The sequence below is a fragment of the Chanodichthys erythropterus genome, chromosome 10 (genome assembly GCF_024489055.1).
Source record: "Chanodichthys erythropterus isolate Z2021 chromosome 10, ASM2448905v1, whole genome shotgun sequence".
Lineage (NCBI taxonomy): Eukaryota > Metazoa > Chordata > Actinopteri > Cypriniformes > Xenocyprididae > Chanodichthys > Chanodichthys erythropterus.
The window spans coordinates 24,894,646-24,912,869 of record NC_090230.1 but is presented as its reverse complement, the minus strand read 5'-3'; the positions used below and the strand labels follow the sequence as shown (position 1 = coordinate 24,912,869).

At 35.7% G+C, this 18,224-nt stretch overlaps 1 protein-coding gene across 2 annotated transcripts; it reads right to left on the bottom strand.

Annotated features, from left to right (window-relative positions):
• Window positions 1–216: 216 nt before the first annotated feature.
• LOC137028018 (SLAM family member 5-like) lies at window positions 217–18,020 on the bottom strand. 2 transcript variants are annotated; one of them, XM_067396695.1, is made up of 7 exons: window positions 17,857–18,020; window positions 11,992–12,330; window positions 7,870–8,145; window positions 6,516–6,662; window positions 1,582–1,620; window positions 1,153–1,509; window positions 217–765 (listed from the first exon to the last, which is right to left on the bottom strand). In XM_067396695.1, the coding sequence occupies exons 1-7, from the start codon at window positions 17,888–17,890 to the stop codon at window positions 680–682; spliced, it is 1,278 nt and encodes a 425-aa protein (XP_067252796.1). In that variant the 5' UTR covers window positions 17,891–18,020; the 3' UTR covers window positions 217–679. The 2 variants fall into 2 exon arrangements, with proteins under 2 accessions (XP_067252796.1, XP_067252797.1); XM_067396696.1 differs by having other exon boundaries at window positions 1,582–1,617.
• Window positions 18,021–18,224: the final 204 nt, after the last annotated feature.

The following is an 18,224-nucleotide window of genomic DNA, read 5'->3' as shown; positions in this document are numbered from 1 at the left end:
TGAAGCTGCACTGAAACTGACATTTTGACCTTCAACCATCTGGAAGCCATTGAAGTCCACTATAAGGAGAATAATCCTGGAATGTTTTCATCAAAAACCTTCATTTCTTTTCAACTGAAGAAAGAAAGACATGAACATCTTGGATGACATGGGGGTGAGTAAATTATCAGGAACATTTTATTTGAAAGTGAACTAATCCTTTAAAATGCAGCCTCTTATTCTCATTATAAAACTGTAATCAAACCCACATTCCCAACATACTGATTGTCCACTAGAGGACAGAACACACAGGTGAGATCTGCTTGGATACAAACATTCTTCAAAATATCTTCCTTTGTGTTCAGCAGAACAAAGAAATTCATACAGCTTTGGAACAACTTGAGGGTGAGTAAATGATGACAGAATTTTAAATTTTTGGGTGAACTATCCCTTTAAAATTGTTCAAAACAGTAACTGACAACATAAAATGTATCAGACATAAAATATACATAACGAATATCTGCATAACAGACAATATGACTGTTAATGGTAATACATTTCATCAACATTAAAAATAACCAAAAAACATGATAGTGTAAAACAAACCCTTTCCCGTTGTACCTTTCACAGGTATGAAGCATTCATTTCAAACACATTTGATCGATTTAAAGGCTCGTAAAAGCACACAGGGATAATGTCACTATAGACACGTGTTTTCAGTGATCTGTCCGTTCTTCAACAGTGAGTTTGTCTCCTCTGATGCATCTTCTCTGCTTTCTGAAGAATCTGTAAGATAGTGTCAAAATGTGTCAAACATCTTCATCTAGTGACCGTAACTCAAATATATGCCTAAAATATACAAATACAGGACAAAAACAGTGCAAAAGAGACTAAAAGGACTTTTATTTATAGCTGCATCTTTTAAATGTTTAGCTCATATTTGGCAACTGATTGATGACTGAAATAGGATCTTTTCACTTGCCATTAAATATTAAATATTGATATGATTAATGAAGCTTTAAGAAAAATGCACTGCATTATCATCTCCTGCACTAGATGATTTAATAATATTTTAATGCAATATGGGAACTGTTTGCCAAATTTAGCCAATAAATGCAGTAAAATGTATGAATTGTTCAATCTTTGTTACACTGACAGATTTGAGATGCTCACCTTGGACAAGAAATGTCTTGGAGATCATATTTTGTCCATTCCTGGTGATATTTAGTTTGTAAACTCCAAAGTCTGTAGGTTTGATGTCACTGATTGTGAGATATCCAGTGTTTTGATCCAGGTGTACTCTATCTCTAAAACTTTCATCATGGTCGTGACAGTCACTATTGTTCAGGTCATTCAGTCTGGAAATGACAACAAATGGATTTGTTTGATCTGCACCTGATTTTCCAAACCTCCACTGCAGCACATCAAAGCTTTGTATTTCAGTGATGCCGGTGTTTAGAGTGACGGACTTTCCCACCGTCACCGACACCGTCTTCAGTTTCTCAGGAATGACCTCATCAGCTGAACAAACTGGAATGGAAATAGAGATTAGAAATTGTAATGATGTTTGATGACAGAATAGACTCAGTAACAATATCTTACCATTCCTCAGCTCAGTGTTTTGCCCAGGACTTCGTCCTGCTTAAACAAAAGGTAAGAAAAGATTGTTGTTTATATATATTTTTGCTCACCATCTTATTTCTAATATGATCTCATAATTTGGCAGCAGGTTTATTAGGCTGCTGTCACTTTAAGACCTGATGCACGGATCCATTATACTGTTACACATGCGCTTTCTTTCTCAACTGCTTACATTCACTTAAAACATAACTGACTGTGTTTACATCAAGCAGCAACCTCCCCCAGTTTCTCGTGAAGCCAATACGGAAGTGACTTAAACTGCGATTCATCGACTGGCCGCTAGGGACAGGCTCCAAAAGAGAGCAGAATCTCATTGAGTCCCCTGTTAAATTGGCCAAGTTTATAGCAGAAAAAAACATTTTTTTCTAACTCATTCTTTTAAATTATATTAAGCCTTAAGGTTCTGCATAATTAAGGGCGTGGTAACTTGAGTGACAGATTGCGCTGCTGTCTGTGAGCCGTCACTCACTTTACCTCAGCTGCCGCTGAATTTGGCATCTCAGCCGTTTTTTTTCTCGATTATTTTATACAATTATAAAATATGGCTTGCTGCATAATATTCGAGACTGATGTGTGTCTGTGTAGATGTGCTCGCATGGGGAAGAGACAGAACACATGCTGTTGGATCGTGGCATTGGCTGAAAGTTTTGTTTGTGAGATTTACTACAATGACAATACCAGGAGGATATACAACTCTGACAGCACTGCTTGGATATTATAACTAAAACTGCTGCACTATTTTGAAAAAATATACTTTGGACTCGGGCTCATTTGTTTGTTAGATATTGTAACAAAACGGGACTGAGGCAGAGATCCATATGCAAGCTTTTATTTACAGTGAGCATAGTCGTACAGGCTGGGTCGATCAGGGGCAAACAGGAACAGTAAGGAACAGGCAGAAACGTCGTCTGGGTACAGGCAGTAGATCGAGGCAGGCGGATATCATTCACAGAACAGTATACAAGGCAAGAGTCAGGACAGGCAGCAACGGGTCAATAAACAAGAACAGGCAAGATCAAACACAGGCAGACAGGAAACAAGGAAACGCTCAGAAATGACACACTGGGTAATCAAGACTTCGCAAACTGGTGGTGTGAGTGTGAGTCCTTTATAGTCCTGATAATGAGCTGCAGCTGGGTGTGGTGATCAGTGTGGTGTGCTAGGGTGGATGTGGCAACAGGTGATAGGTGGAGTGAGTGCATGTGATTGACAGGGGGGATGATGGGAAATGTAGTCCGGAACTGACAGGATTCGTGACAGATATGATCGTATACAGTTTTACAACATAAACGCTGCTCAGATTGCATTATTTCTTGAAGAACGATGACAGAGAGCAGATCATTCTGAAGAAATGTAATGCAAAAAAGGATAATTTATACATCTTTAATGGATAGTTTATACATCTGGGTTTTTTGTTTTGCAATGGACATTCATATTTTACCCAAGTGCCACAGATTGGATTCTTCTCGCGATCTCTATTATAAAGGTATGAAGTCCCATTTTGATTTTCCATGTTGTTATTTGCACACCCAACACTACTGGTGTTGGAGTATCTATATCTTAAAAAAAAAAAAAACACTGTAGATTGACAGTAAACCTTTAGAACTTTCTAATGATAAAACTTATCTTCATTAATATTTTAGATCGTAGATAGCTCCTTTGCTTGCTAACATGGTCACGTCGAGCTAGGCGGGTGTGGTTTCAGCAACCAATCACATCAGCTCAAACCACCTCCCCGCCTCTTTGCCCATTTTCAGTTATCCGGGAGTGACGTGCGGTGACGCGCAGCTAAGATGGCCGCGGCCTCATTTTCGCTTCAAAACTGCTGTTCAGAACTCTATGGGTGACGTCACGGACGCTACGTCCATATTTTTTTACAGTCTATGGTTTACATGAATACTCACTGGCATTTTGACATTATTGTGTGTGTATTTGACTGTTTAAAGTGAAAAAGAGCTCAATTTAGCACTGAGAGTTGGCTTTATGTGTCATCCATTGCTTTTAATGTGGGCTTTTTTCCTGTGAGCTTTTCTGTTTTTCTAAAACCTGTAGCTGTAGTTTTCCTTTTTTGCCAAACAATTTTGTCAGATAAATACCTTCAGTAAGTTTAGTGTTTTGTTCTTCCTTCGTATTTTAAAATATTTAAAATATATAAATATATTTTGATGGTTTAAACAGACTTTTAAGGTCATTAAAAAAACCTCTGCACATCACTTTTGGCCACTTTGCTGTGGTCAGCGCCACAATAGTGCTATTTAAGACCCTGCTTACTGTGGACTGAAGGGCACAAGTCACTATCGGTGGATATTATCAGAGTCATTTTCATGTTTTCACCCGCAACATGCAAAATGAGCCAGAGCAAGTTCCAAGTGAAAGAAGGCGGACACCTACTACGTTATCGTCACTGACCAATGGTAGTACGAAGGTGTTTCGCAGCTGGACCAAACTTTTCATGAATGTTCAATTTGGCAAGCCGTTTCGAACTTCCAAAATGAACACAAACAAACTTCATTTTGGCCTGATTTTGTTCGAAATTACGTCAAATCAGTTCATTCTTCGATTTTGATTGAAGTATATCAGGGCATTAACGGACTGCATAGCCTAAAGACCCCGCTAAGCAAAAAATTAATAATTTTTGTTTCTCATAATTTGGTTGCATAGTTTTTTTTCTTATTCTATTTATTTGTATTTTTTCTTATGCTAAATGTGATCATTTAGCATAAGATAGCACAAAAAGATGTGTTGGGGAATTTGACCATTAACATGTAACATTTTAATTTAATTTTATTTGTTGAAATGAATGAAAAAAAAAGATTTGTTCATTTTGATGAACAAGATTCAAAGATCCGGGTCAGTATAATGAGCTGAACTTCCCACTACTATACCCTACAGCAGTGTTTCTCAAACCTGTCCTGAAGTACCAGCAGGCCTGCACGTTTTGTATGCCTCCCTCATCTATCACACCTGATTCAACTCATGAGCTCTTAGTAGAGACTGGATGTGTCAGATGTAAAGAGACATACAAAATGTTCAGGGCTGGTGCTCCACCAGGACAGGTTTGAGAGCCAATGCTCTAGATCAAACAATGAACCAGACTATTTAACTCCCTGAGGTCTGAAAACGCACCGGCACGTTTTGCAGGATTTTTTTCACATTGCAGCAAAACAGACTTAAAATACTCCATCATTTCTTGTCAAAGAGACATAAGTAATATATCAATTGAAACTATAGTATATCTTCTTTTATTTGTGTACACTCAGAGTAAAAACACAATGTTGCGCTTTTTGTAAAATAAAGAAAACTAACATGATGTATGATCTCTCCTCTCCCTCTGAACGAAGTCCAATCTAATAGTTCTCAGAAAATTAACTGTAACTTAGTGAATACTAATGACAAAAAAAATGACACTTACGTCTAAAGAAACATTGAAATGTCAGGTTTTAAATCGTGCAAGTCAAATCGAAAACAAGCATTCTGTGTTTATGTAATCTGTATGAAAAGAGAGCCATGTCAGAAGTCCGAGATTCAGCTCATTACCCGCTAATGCGGCCACGCCCACGGAGCCAGCGCTATTCAGACGCAAATTCAGAGACAATACATGCATACATCATCTCAATCGTGTATTTATTGTCTTGAAAAGTGTTTATTTGGATGTTAAAGCCATGGTTAGCGATCTGTAGAAGACATGCCGTCAGTTCCTAGTTCCTTTTCTTCTTTATATGAATTTGTGGCCTAAAGGTGTATAGAGCACCCTCCGGCAGCAAGTATGAATTGAAAACACCATTCCTGAAATGTCCCCTTCTTCTTTAGAATAATTTGTGGACTAAATGTGCACAGAGAGCGCCCTCCGGCTGCAAGTATGAATTGAAAACACAGTATCCAGCACTCATATTGATGGCAATAATATTACTTCTCAGTATAGAAAATTTACATAAATATATAAGAATTCATCAATATTTCTCCAAATATGCATGCTTTTAAGCTAAAAGCCTATATGAAATGCCATAGAGGTAACATAATTGTTCAAACACTTTGCCTCACAGAAATACATTATATTTTAAAGAATATAATAGAATACCATTATTTTAAATTGTAATAATATTTCACAGTATTGCTGTTTATGATGAGCAGAGACATTATTACAGAGGGTTTTTTCACAGCCTACCTGACTGAAAGGCCTTAATAATATGCAAGTCATTTCAGGTCATTATTATGTGATTCTTTTGTCTTCTCAGGTCTAAATGGCCCATTATTCATGATCATTCACGCCTCCATGCATATTGCGTTTCTTGACAAAAAGTGTCTTACAAAAACTAAATCAATATATTTTTTTATATGAAGGAGTAGGCAGCATAATTTTTACATAATTCTTAAGCAAAATCTCTAGTCTACAACCTCCAATACCCAAAAGTCTTGTGAACAAAGATTTAATATATATTTTTTGGCTTTATTTCAGTGACTTAAGTTTTTTGTTTTTTCAATAACCACGCATAAACATTATTCCTTCAAAAATACAAACATGTACATACATGTTCCTCACATATTATTGTAGCCTAGTTTGTGCTGAATAAAGTGTAATGACACTTTTGTCATTTATATGTTTATGAACAACTGAAAAAAGCACAAATGTCAGGGCATGTCAAAACTTCTCCAAGCCCTAAATCAGCCTCAGACTCCAGAGGGTTAAATGTTAAGCAAGCAATATCATTGCCTGCAGGATCAGCAGAGAAAATAAGCTTGTGCCAAGTAGTAATGGTGTGATATTGCTTGCAGATTGAATGTAACGGACCAATCAGTCTGTTCCCTCTAGCGTTTCATGACTAAACCAGATATATATTCTTTTTTTTCTCAATAATTCTCATGTTTTCTATTTTACAGCTGTAGATCATACTTACCCATTTGATTTGTATTTATGAATTTTCTGTGGCTAGTGATCATCCCAACAGCAGCAACGACTAGGACAGTTACTCCAACAAAGACACAGATCAGTGCTAAATGACTGGATGATAGACCATTTTCTGTTGTGATCGTCGAGTCATCCACTAAAAAACAATAGATCAGAAAGACATGCAAAATGGTGCAGATTAAACAAATTTGATGTTGTAATTATGGAAAACCTAAGAACTGGAAATATATGTGTTAAATGAACACCCCACAGTATGCATATGTGTCCACACTACAGGGTGTTAAAAGTAACACTGATGAAGTTAAAGAGATAATTAAGTGATTCATATAACTGATGTTTGACAATTAGTGACACCTGAGGATGATAAACAATCACTGAAGTAAAGAGAAACAACAAGAACAGAGAAAAGAGAGACACAACTACAAATGACTTCCACTTATTGCACTTATTACTAATGACTTTATTTCTGTCATACATCTAAGTTCTTATTGAGAATTAACAAAAGATTAGGTGTTGGTGTTTTATGGAAAGTGAGTATTTTAAACGATATCAGTGTTAACACTGCAGTTACACAAAATCGGTGGCTTACTAAACTAAAGCAAACACTCTCCACCACAATGAAACAAAAATAGCTTTAGTTGAGCTTTTTATACATCATTTTTTTTTTGTTGTTGTTTTTTTCTCAGTTGCCTTAACTATTTTTGTAAGTCACATTTATTATGGCAGAAACAAATGTGAAGAAAAAAAAAATGTTCACTGCCTATAGTTATGTATTGTTGAAAGCATAACCATATGTTGTTGAATCACAGACATAGAATAAACATAAAATACCCATTTTATCAAAGACTAGACACAGAAAAAGCTCAGTGACTTAGACAAGTCCAAGATGATTACAGCATCATCACAACAGCCAAAACACCTGATCAACTTCATGTTGGCTTTTTCCTGCCATAACAAATGTGTTTTATAAACACTCAGTTACAGCAGCCAGAGAAAGATCATGTTAAAGAGTCAAGAGCCCAACTTAAGCAGACACTGATCACTACGATGGTGACTGCAATATTGCAGTCATATTAGTGTACTATATTAGTGAACTAATGTAGGGAATAGTGAATGAGGGTATAGGGTGTGATTTGAACACAGCCTCTGAGTGTCGACTTTGAGTGATAACAGCATATTCCTGTAGGCTACTTTCTCGAAAATGACAAATATTACCCAGAATGCATTGTTTTCTATAGCATATTAATGTTTTAATAGAAAATGGTTAGTTAGTGTCAGAATTTGTCCATTTTTCTACAGCAAGGTCTAACAGTGTAGAGCAGAACAAATCAGCACTGCCGTACCTGAACATGACAGACAGAGTTCACCGATGTCTAGATGTTGAGTCTGGTTGCTGGTGGGATTGTTCAGCACACAGCTGTAGGTGTTTTTATCCTGATATTCCACCTCCAGAGGTAGAGAGAGACTGATGCTGAGATCAGACGCACTGATGCTGGACAATAAACTGTTTCCTTTGTACCAGGAGAGAGTCACATGACTCACATCCACAGCTGAACACACCAATGAACATGATGATGATGTAAAACAGTCTCTACTGATGACAGGAACAGGCAGACGAGCTGGAAAACATCAGAGAATAAACAGAAAACAATCAATTAAAAAAAATGTGTTGGAAGAATTCAATTGTTGTAAACATAATGTGTAGTTTTAAAATCAACACAACCTGTGTATTTGTTCACAGCATCAACACAATCTGTGCAGCCAAGAACAGCTGTAATGTGTTAATATTACACATTTACACATCTATGTGTTCATTTCAGAGGTGAAGACCAGACCTTTAAAACCAACCTGGTCTCATGGGAGAGACGTCTTTGCACGTCTTTGCAAGACACAAAATTACGTACTGGCATGTACGTGTGACTGCAGTTTCCGACAGAAACGAACACTAGAGGCCGGTAAAACGTCAATGAGCACTTTGGCTCGTTTTCACAGACGGTTTCGATGATGGCCGGGGTTGGATTATGGATTTGTAAAGCCTCGTTTTAACGTCTCCTCGCACAATATCATGTCACGACTTCAAAACACTTCTTAACGGAGAGCCCGATTTGTAAACGAACGTACTTTGGACTTTCCGGCTCTACGTGTTTCGCTTTTTTTGACTGCAACCAAGCTTGCTTGTTAGCTAGTTTGTTAGTCGACTCCCCCCCCTGCCTGGGTACGAATCCCATGAAAGGCGACTGACTGGGGCAAAAAAAAAAAAAGAGAGATCTAAACGAGCTGATAAATGGTACACGATCGCGGATGCTTCTTACGTCACGTTTGGTTTTGTTAACACCATTGATTAGGTTTAGTAGGTTTAGGCGTAGCGTCGGTGGGACATTATTTTAAAACGAAACGGAGCGCAAATGTACGTTTTCGTCATGAGACCAGGTTGTCCAAAACCAAGTTCATTCAAGACCAGAGGTGTGGTCGAGATCAGACAAGATAATTAATTAATCGTGTGATTATTGAACATTAGTGATGAGTACCTACTGTTAACAAGCAGAATCACCAAAGGAGAAAATCACAATTTTAAGTCACCATCACAGAGATCGGGGTTTGCTTTTGACCCTTGACTTTTTAATTTTTTTTTTTTTTTTGAAGTTGTAGTAACTGAGTTATAACTGCCAGACAAGCAAAGAGAAAGATAATCAGGTGGTGTAGGTTATGTTTTCACATAATCATTGTTTGATCTGAATCACTGAACTCATTTAGAGCTCAATCTCTGAGTTAGATTTACATTATTGATTACAGCAGCACTGTGATCCTGCAGCAGAAGATCAGCTTTATCAATAAAATCCAAAGAGTTTCTTAAAGTCTTCCTTTAAGCACACACAGGCATCAAGAATCACTGTATGTATCAATGACATTGACAAGCAACATATTCTGATCAACAGATCAACTCTGAACATTAGAAAACAAGCTACTAAAAAGTCACAGAAAAACAGAAAAAAATAAAATAGTGAGAATAAAGAAATTACTAAGACAATTCAGCTCATATACAGTAATGCATGATGGGAGCCAGATTTTGATTGGTGGCACCCAGAATGCACTGCAACATGCTTTATTATTCTCACCATTGTTGAGAATCACAGGATGATTATTGATGTCTGTGTGTGCCTAAAATAACTTTTTTTTTTTTATAAACCAGATCAGCTTTTGAGAAATCCCTCAGATTATATTGATAAAGCTGATCTTGTGCTGCAGGATCACAGTGCTGCTGTAATCAATAATGTAAATCTAACTCAGAGATTGGGCTCTAAATGAGTTCAGTGATTCAGATCAAATAATTAGTGATGGCGAGATGAAGCCTCATGAAGCATTGAAGCTTTTCAGCCAAGTGGTTCACAAAAGGGTTCATTTATCGAGGCTTAATTTGCTCACAATACCACCTGGTGGTCAAAGTGTGTAAAACAAGTAGACACATTACAGATGACCTGATGTGATCTGATACACTTTATTTTGCAGCAGTTATGGCTTAGAAATAACAGTGAAGAAAAAAACACACATTTCCACAAAGACTTAAATATTTATTTGAATGTAATGTGTATTTTCTGGTTGTATATAATGATTGTATAGCATAACTGTGTAATAAACATATTGGCTTTAAATGAATGGGGCTATTAAATGTGTGTAATAAATTCTTTGGTCATTTTATGCAGGAGGGAAGATATTATTATTCTAAAACCACACAATCTGAGGGGATCCCATGGTTTATATATCTGTCAAAATATCGCGCCAAGATTTAAACCGCATCCAGTCAAACCATTCGAACCAGTCAGGCAAAAGCGAGGCTTCGAACGTCATCAATGACGTCACTGATCTAAAACGATACAAGCCTCGATAAACGCTTCACTGAAAGCTTTTGGGATTTCTCGACACACACTCCCAAGCCTCGGCACAGACTGTAACATCACTACAAATAATGATTATGTGAAAACATAACCCACACCTGATCATCTTTTCTCTTTGTTTGTCTGTCTGTTATAACTCAGTTACAACATCCCAAACAAAATCTAATGTTAAAAAGTCTGATCTCCATGATGGTGACTTAAAATTGAGAATTTCTCCTTTACTGATTCTGCTTGTTAAAAGACCACCTTTCTGGCACATTTAATGTGTTAAAATCATCACACAATGAATGTGTCAAAATTAACACAACGAGTGCTGTCCCTAAACTCACACACTGATGTGTAAGAATTTGAGTCGTTTTTTAACAAACGCTTTTTGACACATTCTGAATGTCTGTGTTTGACACAGTGAAGTGTCAAAATGAACACAAGTGTTGTCCCAAAACACAAGCACTGATGTGTAAGTGATGTTTTTTGACTGGACTTGACAAAGATTATTGCACCTCTGGTCTTCATGTTCAGAAGTAGCACAGGTGTTTTATTCTGTTGCTGTTTTCCTCTTTCCTTCAATGATTCTGCTTGTTAACAGCAGGTGTTCATCACTACACCTCTGGTTATCCTTCCAGACACATTTACTGTGTTAAAATCATTGACTCGGTGAATGTGTCAAAATGAACACAACAAATGTTGTCCCTTTAACACAGTTTGAGTCAGTTTTAACACATCCTTTCTAAGAGTGAACTACTCAGACTACTGCAAAAATGGGAAATCAGGAGAAGAGTCACTACTGTGAAATTTTACATTATTGCCAAACATGTTTTACTTCCATCATGTGACCCATTTTTGACTGAAACAAGATAAGTGAATACTCAGCTAACAGAATTTTGTTATAAGAAAGTTCTCTAAATATTTACGATCTGGGAACGTAAAAATATGTCCAGTTTTCTTGATGTTAGAGGAATATTTTTATAAGGTATGATGTTCCTCAAATGTTTTTTTTAACTTAATTTTGATTTAAAATTCATTGATTTGTAACATTCCAAGAACATAAAATTGTCCAGTTTCCTTAATGTTAGTAGAATGTTATTTAAAGATTAGTTTGATGTTCCTGAAACATTCTTTCAGAGGTGCTGCTGATATTAGTACTTTTTTTTTTATAAAAAAGTTACAAAAATGTCCCTTTAAAGGTACTGCCCCAGCAACAAGCTGCTGTACCCCTAAAGGTACAATTTTAACCTTTTTTTCTGTGTGTATGACACACTGCATGAGATAAAACAATCAAATCTTGTGCCCTGATGCACATCATCATTTACGAATCAAAACGACACCATATGTCAATTGGATCATGCCAAAAGGAGTTTTGGTTTCTTGCCTTAAATTACATATAGCAGGCAGTGATTCAGATATCATTATACCCTTTACAAACCAGATACTGCAGGTTCAGCTGGCACAAGATAACTTGGCTAAATTTCTTAGTCAGTTTTGCTGCTGACTGACATACAGTATGTCTAGTATGGAGCAATACTTCAATGCAATGAAGTCAAACCGAATGCAAATTCTATTTTAACTACTTACCAGAAACAATAATACTGAATTTTTTGGGTGGGACTTCTTTTCCACCAAAGATCTGTAGTTGATAAAGTCCAGCATGTTCAGCTCTGATGTTTGTGATGGTCAGAGATCCGGTCTGATCATCCAGCTTCAATCTGTCTCTGAATCTCCCATCAAGAACATTGTTGTATAATGAGACCATATCGGTCATTTTGTTGATTTGAGCTATACGAGTGCTGTCAGGTCCAAACGTCCACAGTATCAGATCAACCCTCTGTGTTTCAATAAGACCAGCATCTAGAGTGACTGAATCTCCCTCCGTCACTGATACTGACTTCACTGCATCTTCAGCACCAGACACACCTGGAGAACAAACAATCAGTTTCTCAAATTGAGATCATTTCTGTCTAAACAACTTCAGGAGACTTAAGGTAGTTTAAACAGTTGGAATTCTCTCATCATTTGGGCCATTTTATGGAGTTTGTTGCCTTCATCCCAATTTGCATTTATTGTATGAAAAAGAACAACACGGATGTTCAGATTCCCCTGTGTTACAGGGATTGTTTTAAAGACATGCAGTTACAGCACAAAAAGAAACATTAAAGTTAAGAAGTCAAGGGCCCAACTAAATAGAAGATTTGTATGAAAGAAACAAAGTCAGAGTGGTTTGTAATAAGTGAAGATGCAGAGATCTAGAGAGATCTGTTAGTGTTTAATGTTGTTTCTGTTATCTGAGTTTTGTGTGTCACCATTGTGATGGAGAGTAGATCCTGAGCTTCAGTCAGTGATGATCCAGAAACACTGATGATCTGCTGCATGTTGCTTTATTTAAAGACAGTAATGGTGTAGATACTGATGCACTGATAGTTATATCAGCTCATGCATGTGCTGTTTTCAGCTAATTGTTAACTACAAGAAATGTACATTTTACAAAGAATGATTTAAGATATTGTACCTTCATTTTACAGTTTTTGTTTGGCAGACGCTTCTTGTGTTTTTTAAGAGTTATTTTCAATAAAGGTAAACATTTGTCACCCTGTGGTGCCATGAATTTCACAGTTTTGTTGTTGTTTTTACAGTGTAGACTAGCTGTTGTTGTAGATTAATAGCGTGGGCACTGTTTGGGACCAATGTTCCCTTTAATTTTATTTCTCGCTGAGCAAAACTTTTCTCTGTTGAGCGCACATTTTGGCCACCTGAGCAAAAACATACTTTATATCAGACCTGAACAATAAGGCCTTCAATGTGCCGTTTCTATTTTATTTTACCCTTGATGTAACTTAGTGATTTATTAAATAATATGTTTGAAAACAAGCAGTTCAGTCACTAAATTAATGTGTTTAATGTGTAATTTAACGAATTTGTTTTCGTCATTTAACGACTTTTTTCTCGTAATTTAATTACTTTATTCTCAACATTTTTTCTGAACTTTTTTCTCTAAATTTAACGAGTTTTTTTCTTGTAATTTAATGATTTTGCTCTCAACATTTTATCTCGACCTTTTTCTTGAAATTTAACGAGTTTTTTCTCGTAATTTAACAAGTTTATTCTCAACATTTTATTTTGACTTTTTTTCTCGAAATTTAACAACTTTAATCTCGAGATGGTTTTATTTTTTTATTATTGCTAGGCCCTAATCCTCTTCCGTATTTTAATGTTTGTTCTCTGCAGCTTAGAGGGAATATTGCGTGGGACTAGTAAGGGCTTCCTGGAGGCTAAGTGAGGGCTGCCCATACAGGGCCAATGTTTTGTCAATGAACAAATTCTCAAGGGTCCTGGTAAATCCAAATCAATTGAATCTGATTGCAGATCTGTTTACATGTACTCTAAACATTGTAATCTGATTCAAAACTCTAAACATTGTAATCTGATTATGCTCCATTAATGCAGCGTCAGACAGCGCCGTCACTTTTACTTTCACTTTCTGTAGGCCTAGTGAATGCTAACTGAGAATGAGACTTTTTCAGCATAGTAACTCTTGCACAAAGTTTGCACTTTGCTTCTTGTGTGATATCCATTGGCTCACATTCTTGTTTTAAAACGGAAAGATTTCCAATATTGTGACGAAGGGATACAGCTGCGCCACTGCCTCTTGGCATACATCTTTACAACTAAAGATGTGAACGTGAACTTGCGCACTGCGTTATGTGTCAACATTGCACTGCGCATGTGCCCCAGATACTTCTGAATACAGTTGAGAAAGTAGTTGGATTCAAGCGTTTACATGGTCATTTTTTGCTGTTCGATCAGATTAGAAAATAAATATACCACCCCTTCCAATCTGATCGAAATTTAATTCGAATCGAGTGTGTTTATGAGCTTCTGTATATGGAGTTGTTTAATCCTCCTCTGCTGAGATCTTGAGTGATGTAATGTCTTCTTTTATCTAAGGCTGCAGCTGAAGTCTGTAGTTCTAGTGTTTCGATTTTTTTGTTCTTGTTGTTTCTCTTTCCTTCATTGATTGTAAACAGCAGCTATCTTCAATAATTCTCAATCATCACTTAATTAATTACTTAATTATCTCATTATATATTACATATTAGATTTAACAGTCTGTAGTGTGCACTCTGAACAGGGCTCATTTCATCTGGGGGTTAAAATAGGGGGGTTAAGGGGTTAAAATATTACAATCAAAATGAGCGTACAATAATAATATGCTCAAATTATTAGCATATAATAAATATTAGTTTGTAAATATAATGGCAGTCGGACAATTTAAGGCAGTTAGTTTCTGCAAATGAAATGAGTAAACAAGTTTTAATTCAGTGCAGGGTATCTTTACAGTAACAAACTGTAAATTACAGTAAATAACAATCTGGCAAGGTCTAACAGTGTGCATCTGACATTTTATAAGTTGATCTTATGTTATGAGAAATTTCATCTGTTAGTCTTGACTGTGTATGATTGTTTCAATCAATCAAGGTGTAGTTGTTGGTAACACTTTTTAATGTTTACTGTATTGTAGATGATAGCATTACAAAGCGTTTGTGTCATCTAATCCAGTGTTTCCCAGCCCTGTACCTAGAGGCACACCAACAGTACACAGTTTGGATGTCTCGCTTATCTGACCCATACATTTCAGGTCTTGGAGTCTCTTCTAATGAGCTGATGAGTTGAATCAGGAGAGTTTGATTAGAAAGAGTTGGAAAATGTGTACTGCTGGTGTGCCCCCAGGAACAGGGTTGGGAAACACTGATCTAATCATCTAAATTAAGTTTATGAAATTGAGATTTATTGCACTTTGTTTTGCCTCTGTGAATGCATTGTTCTATAGCCTGACAGTATTTGACTTTAAATTAAATTACTACCATTTTTACGTCTGTTTTATTTCAGTTTTGTAGAATTACAAATGGATGGTAATGCTTAATATTTTTGTTGTATGAACATTTAATTAGTAGCTAATAATTTTCACTTCATGTGTTTAAATGACATGTTTGTGTGTTAAAATTACCTTACACAATTTGTGTGTTAAGATGGATCACACATTTACTATGTGTTAAATTTGACACATGTGTAGTCCCGGAGCACACTCACCACATGTGTTAAAATCCTGCACAACATGTGTCATTTTTAACACATCTCTTTTTGAAGTGTTGACCCTTGACTTTTGTTGAGTTGCTTCTTTATCAGCAATCACACACTGTAAAAAATGACCGTGATTTTAACAGTAAAAGACTGTAAAAATGCTGCATTGAAAGTTTTTACAGAAAGTTTCCGTACTATATACGGTGAATAACTGTAATAGACCTAACGGTACATTTAATGTAATGTTACGGTAAAATACCGTTAAATTCACAGTTTTTGGAAGTGAAAAATAACAATTCATTGTAAAATTTACAGTGAAAAAAACGTAAATTGACATTCCCACAATTCCTTGTGTGACACTTCACATTTGATATATTTTCGTTGAAATAACTCTTTCTTCTTAGTTTTTCTCATTTTCTTCTAATCAGTTATGTACATTAGGGTTTTATGTTACATCTAATGTTGTTAAATTAGTGTTTATTGCATTTTTAAAATTTCATGCATGTTACCATGATGGTGTTTAGTGTGTGTGTGAATGACACTGTGTGCCACTGTGTCTAAACGTTAGTGTTGTCCTTCTCAGCTTGTGGAAAATCTGCTTGTGATGAACTTTGATTCATCATGTGACTTTCATCACCACTGTGTTTGGTGATTGTCAGTGTATTATAAAGATACAAAACAGATATTAGTACTTCATTAGGTTGGTAAATTAACATTTTATCAGTTAATGAAATTTTAAAAAAAATGTAACAGATTTTTTTTTACGTTGCTACTGTGTTTTTTACAGTAAAGTTCTGGCAACCACAGCTGCCGTTTTTTTTACCGTAAATTTTACTGGGATTTTTTTTTTTTTTTTTACAGTGCAGGTGTTTTCAGAAAACATTTATGCATTGATAAAGCAGATCAACATGTCTTTTTTAATAAGAGACAAATGACTGCTTTAGAAAAGTATAATAATTTATACTTTTAAAATAGCATAAATCTGACAGTCATTTTTAACCTTCTATTTAAAACATGTTTTATGTCTTTGTACACTCACAGATATCAACATTTGGCATATAAAACACAACAATTAGTTTCATGAACAAGTGCACACCCGAGTCTGTGTTGCTCTTAAATGTCATGTATCACAAAAAAGCCCTTAAAGTGTGTAATCTTTTGAAGGTATTTTTTGACGATTAAGCCCCTTGTATTTCTTTATTTAATTTTCTTTAGTATTGTCTCTTTATTTCATTTATTTATAATTTTGTTATGCTGCTATTTGGACTTTTTGGAATTGTATTATTTTTTTTTTTACTCTTGTTTATTTGGTATTCTGTATATACTTACAAGTAATAAAAAAAGTCAGTGTTGCTTTCATATCCTCATGAGACCCCGAAAAAAGTTATTATATTGTTTAGAGCATAAGAAACAAATTAAAAATAACATTTTTGAAAAATTATATTTTATTGATGTTACGCTATGTAGTGGACACCAGGACTAAGTTGTTTAAAAAATAACATGGCATGAAATTACATGCATAGGCAATGCAATAAAATAGTAAAACATGGATTTTCCCATTCAATGCATCTGTACACTGTATCTAATTTGCATATTAATGTGTTCTTGGAGCAAAATGCAATGAAAAAAGAAGTGTAATAATGGGAGTAATAATTGGCAACATTTTCAAAAATATCTAATAAATAATAGAAATATTTATATATAAGTTATTTCCCTATTCACTTGTTGTATCTCCTAAAATCCCATGATTTAAGTCCTGGTCTCCTCATATTTTGATTTGAAACCTCATAACATTTTCCTGAGATGTTGATTGATATCAAACAATTTGAAAATGTATCTGATTTAAATGATAATTACGAAATATTGTCATATTTCCATAAGAGTGCTCATTTTCATTTTCAGTCATATTTAAAGACCAAGAAGTTGTTGTTGTCGTGGCGAACTCAAAAAAAAGCGCTGAATGTGCTCTTTACAGGACATTAAAACTGTGACATGATGTCAGAGAAATTCACTAAAATATAATGTGCACTACAGAGGACAGACGTCTATTCCCGGGTCCCAGGAGGATATTCATGCGAACCGCGGCACAATTCGAGAACAAACGAGCTCAGACCACCTTCTTCACGCAGTCTCGGGTTCACATGACAGCTTTGATATTAGCGATACTAACATCAGCATTTTAATGAGACTGTTGTCTGGGGACATTAAACCACCAAGATATTTTTAAATGCTACGGTATTTAAATGAAGTAGGCCTATATCTGTCAATAATCAAAGAATTTTAAAGTATTTCGTTTAACTGGCTTGAACCAAACTTTGCAAAATGAAAGCGAAAGTCTCAGGGGATTTTAAATTCTGTACTCACCTTTCAAGAGTAAAAAGAAGATAAATGAAATCATTATGCTGATGTAGATCAAAACAAAATGTCATCTAAAATAAAGATGTAGTGCAGTAGGTCATCTGTGTTCTCGGAGTGTTTTTATCTTCAAGTAGCGCTGTCAGGAAGTTCATGTAAGGATTAAGGATGCTGGCTCAAACACCTGTGGCGAGGTTTTGAAATGACGCAGTGATTCTCACTCAAAAAAAACAACAAATCAAAACAAAAAAAACCTGTTGTTCGAGAATTCTCTCTCGTCTGTGATAATGCGTGTAACCCATGGTTTAACCACGTGAACTTAAACTACCAGTTTCAATTACACTGTTTCAAGTGTCAGCAAAACTTAAGTTGTAAAC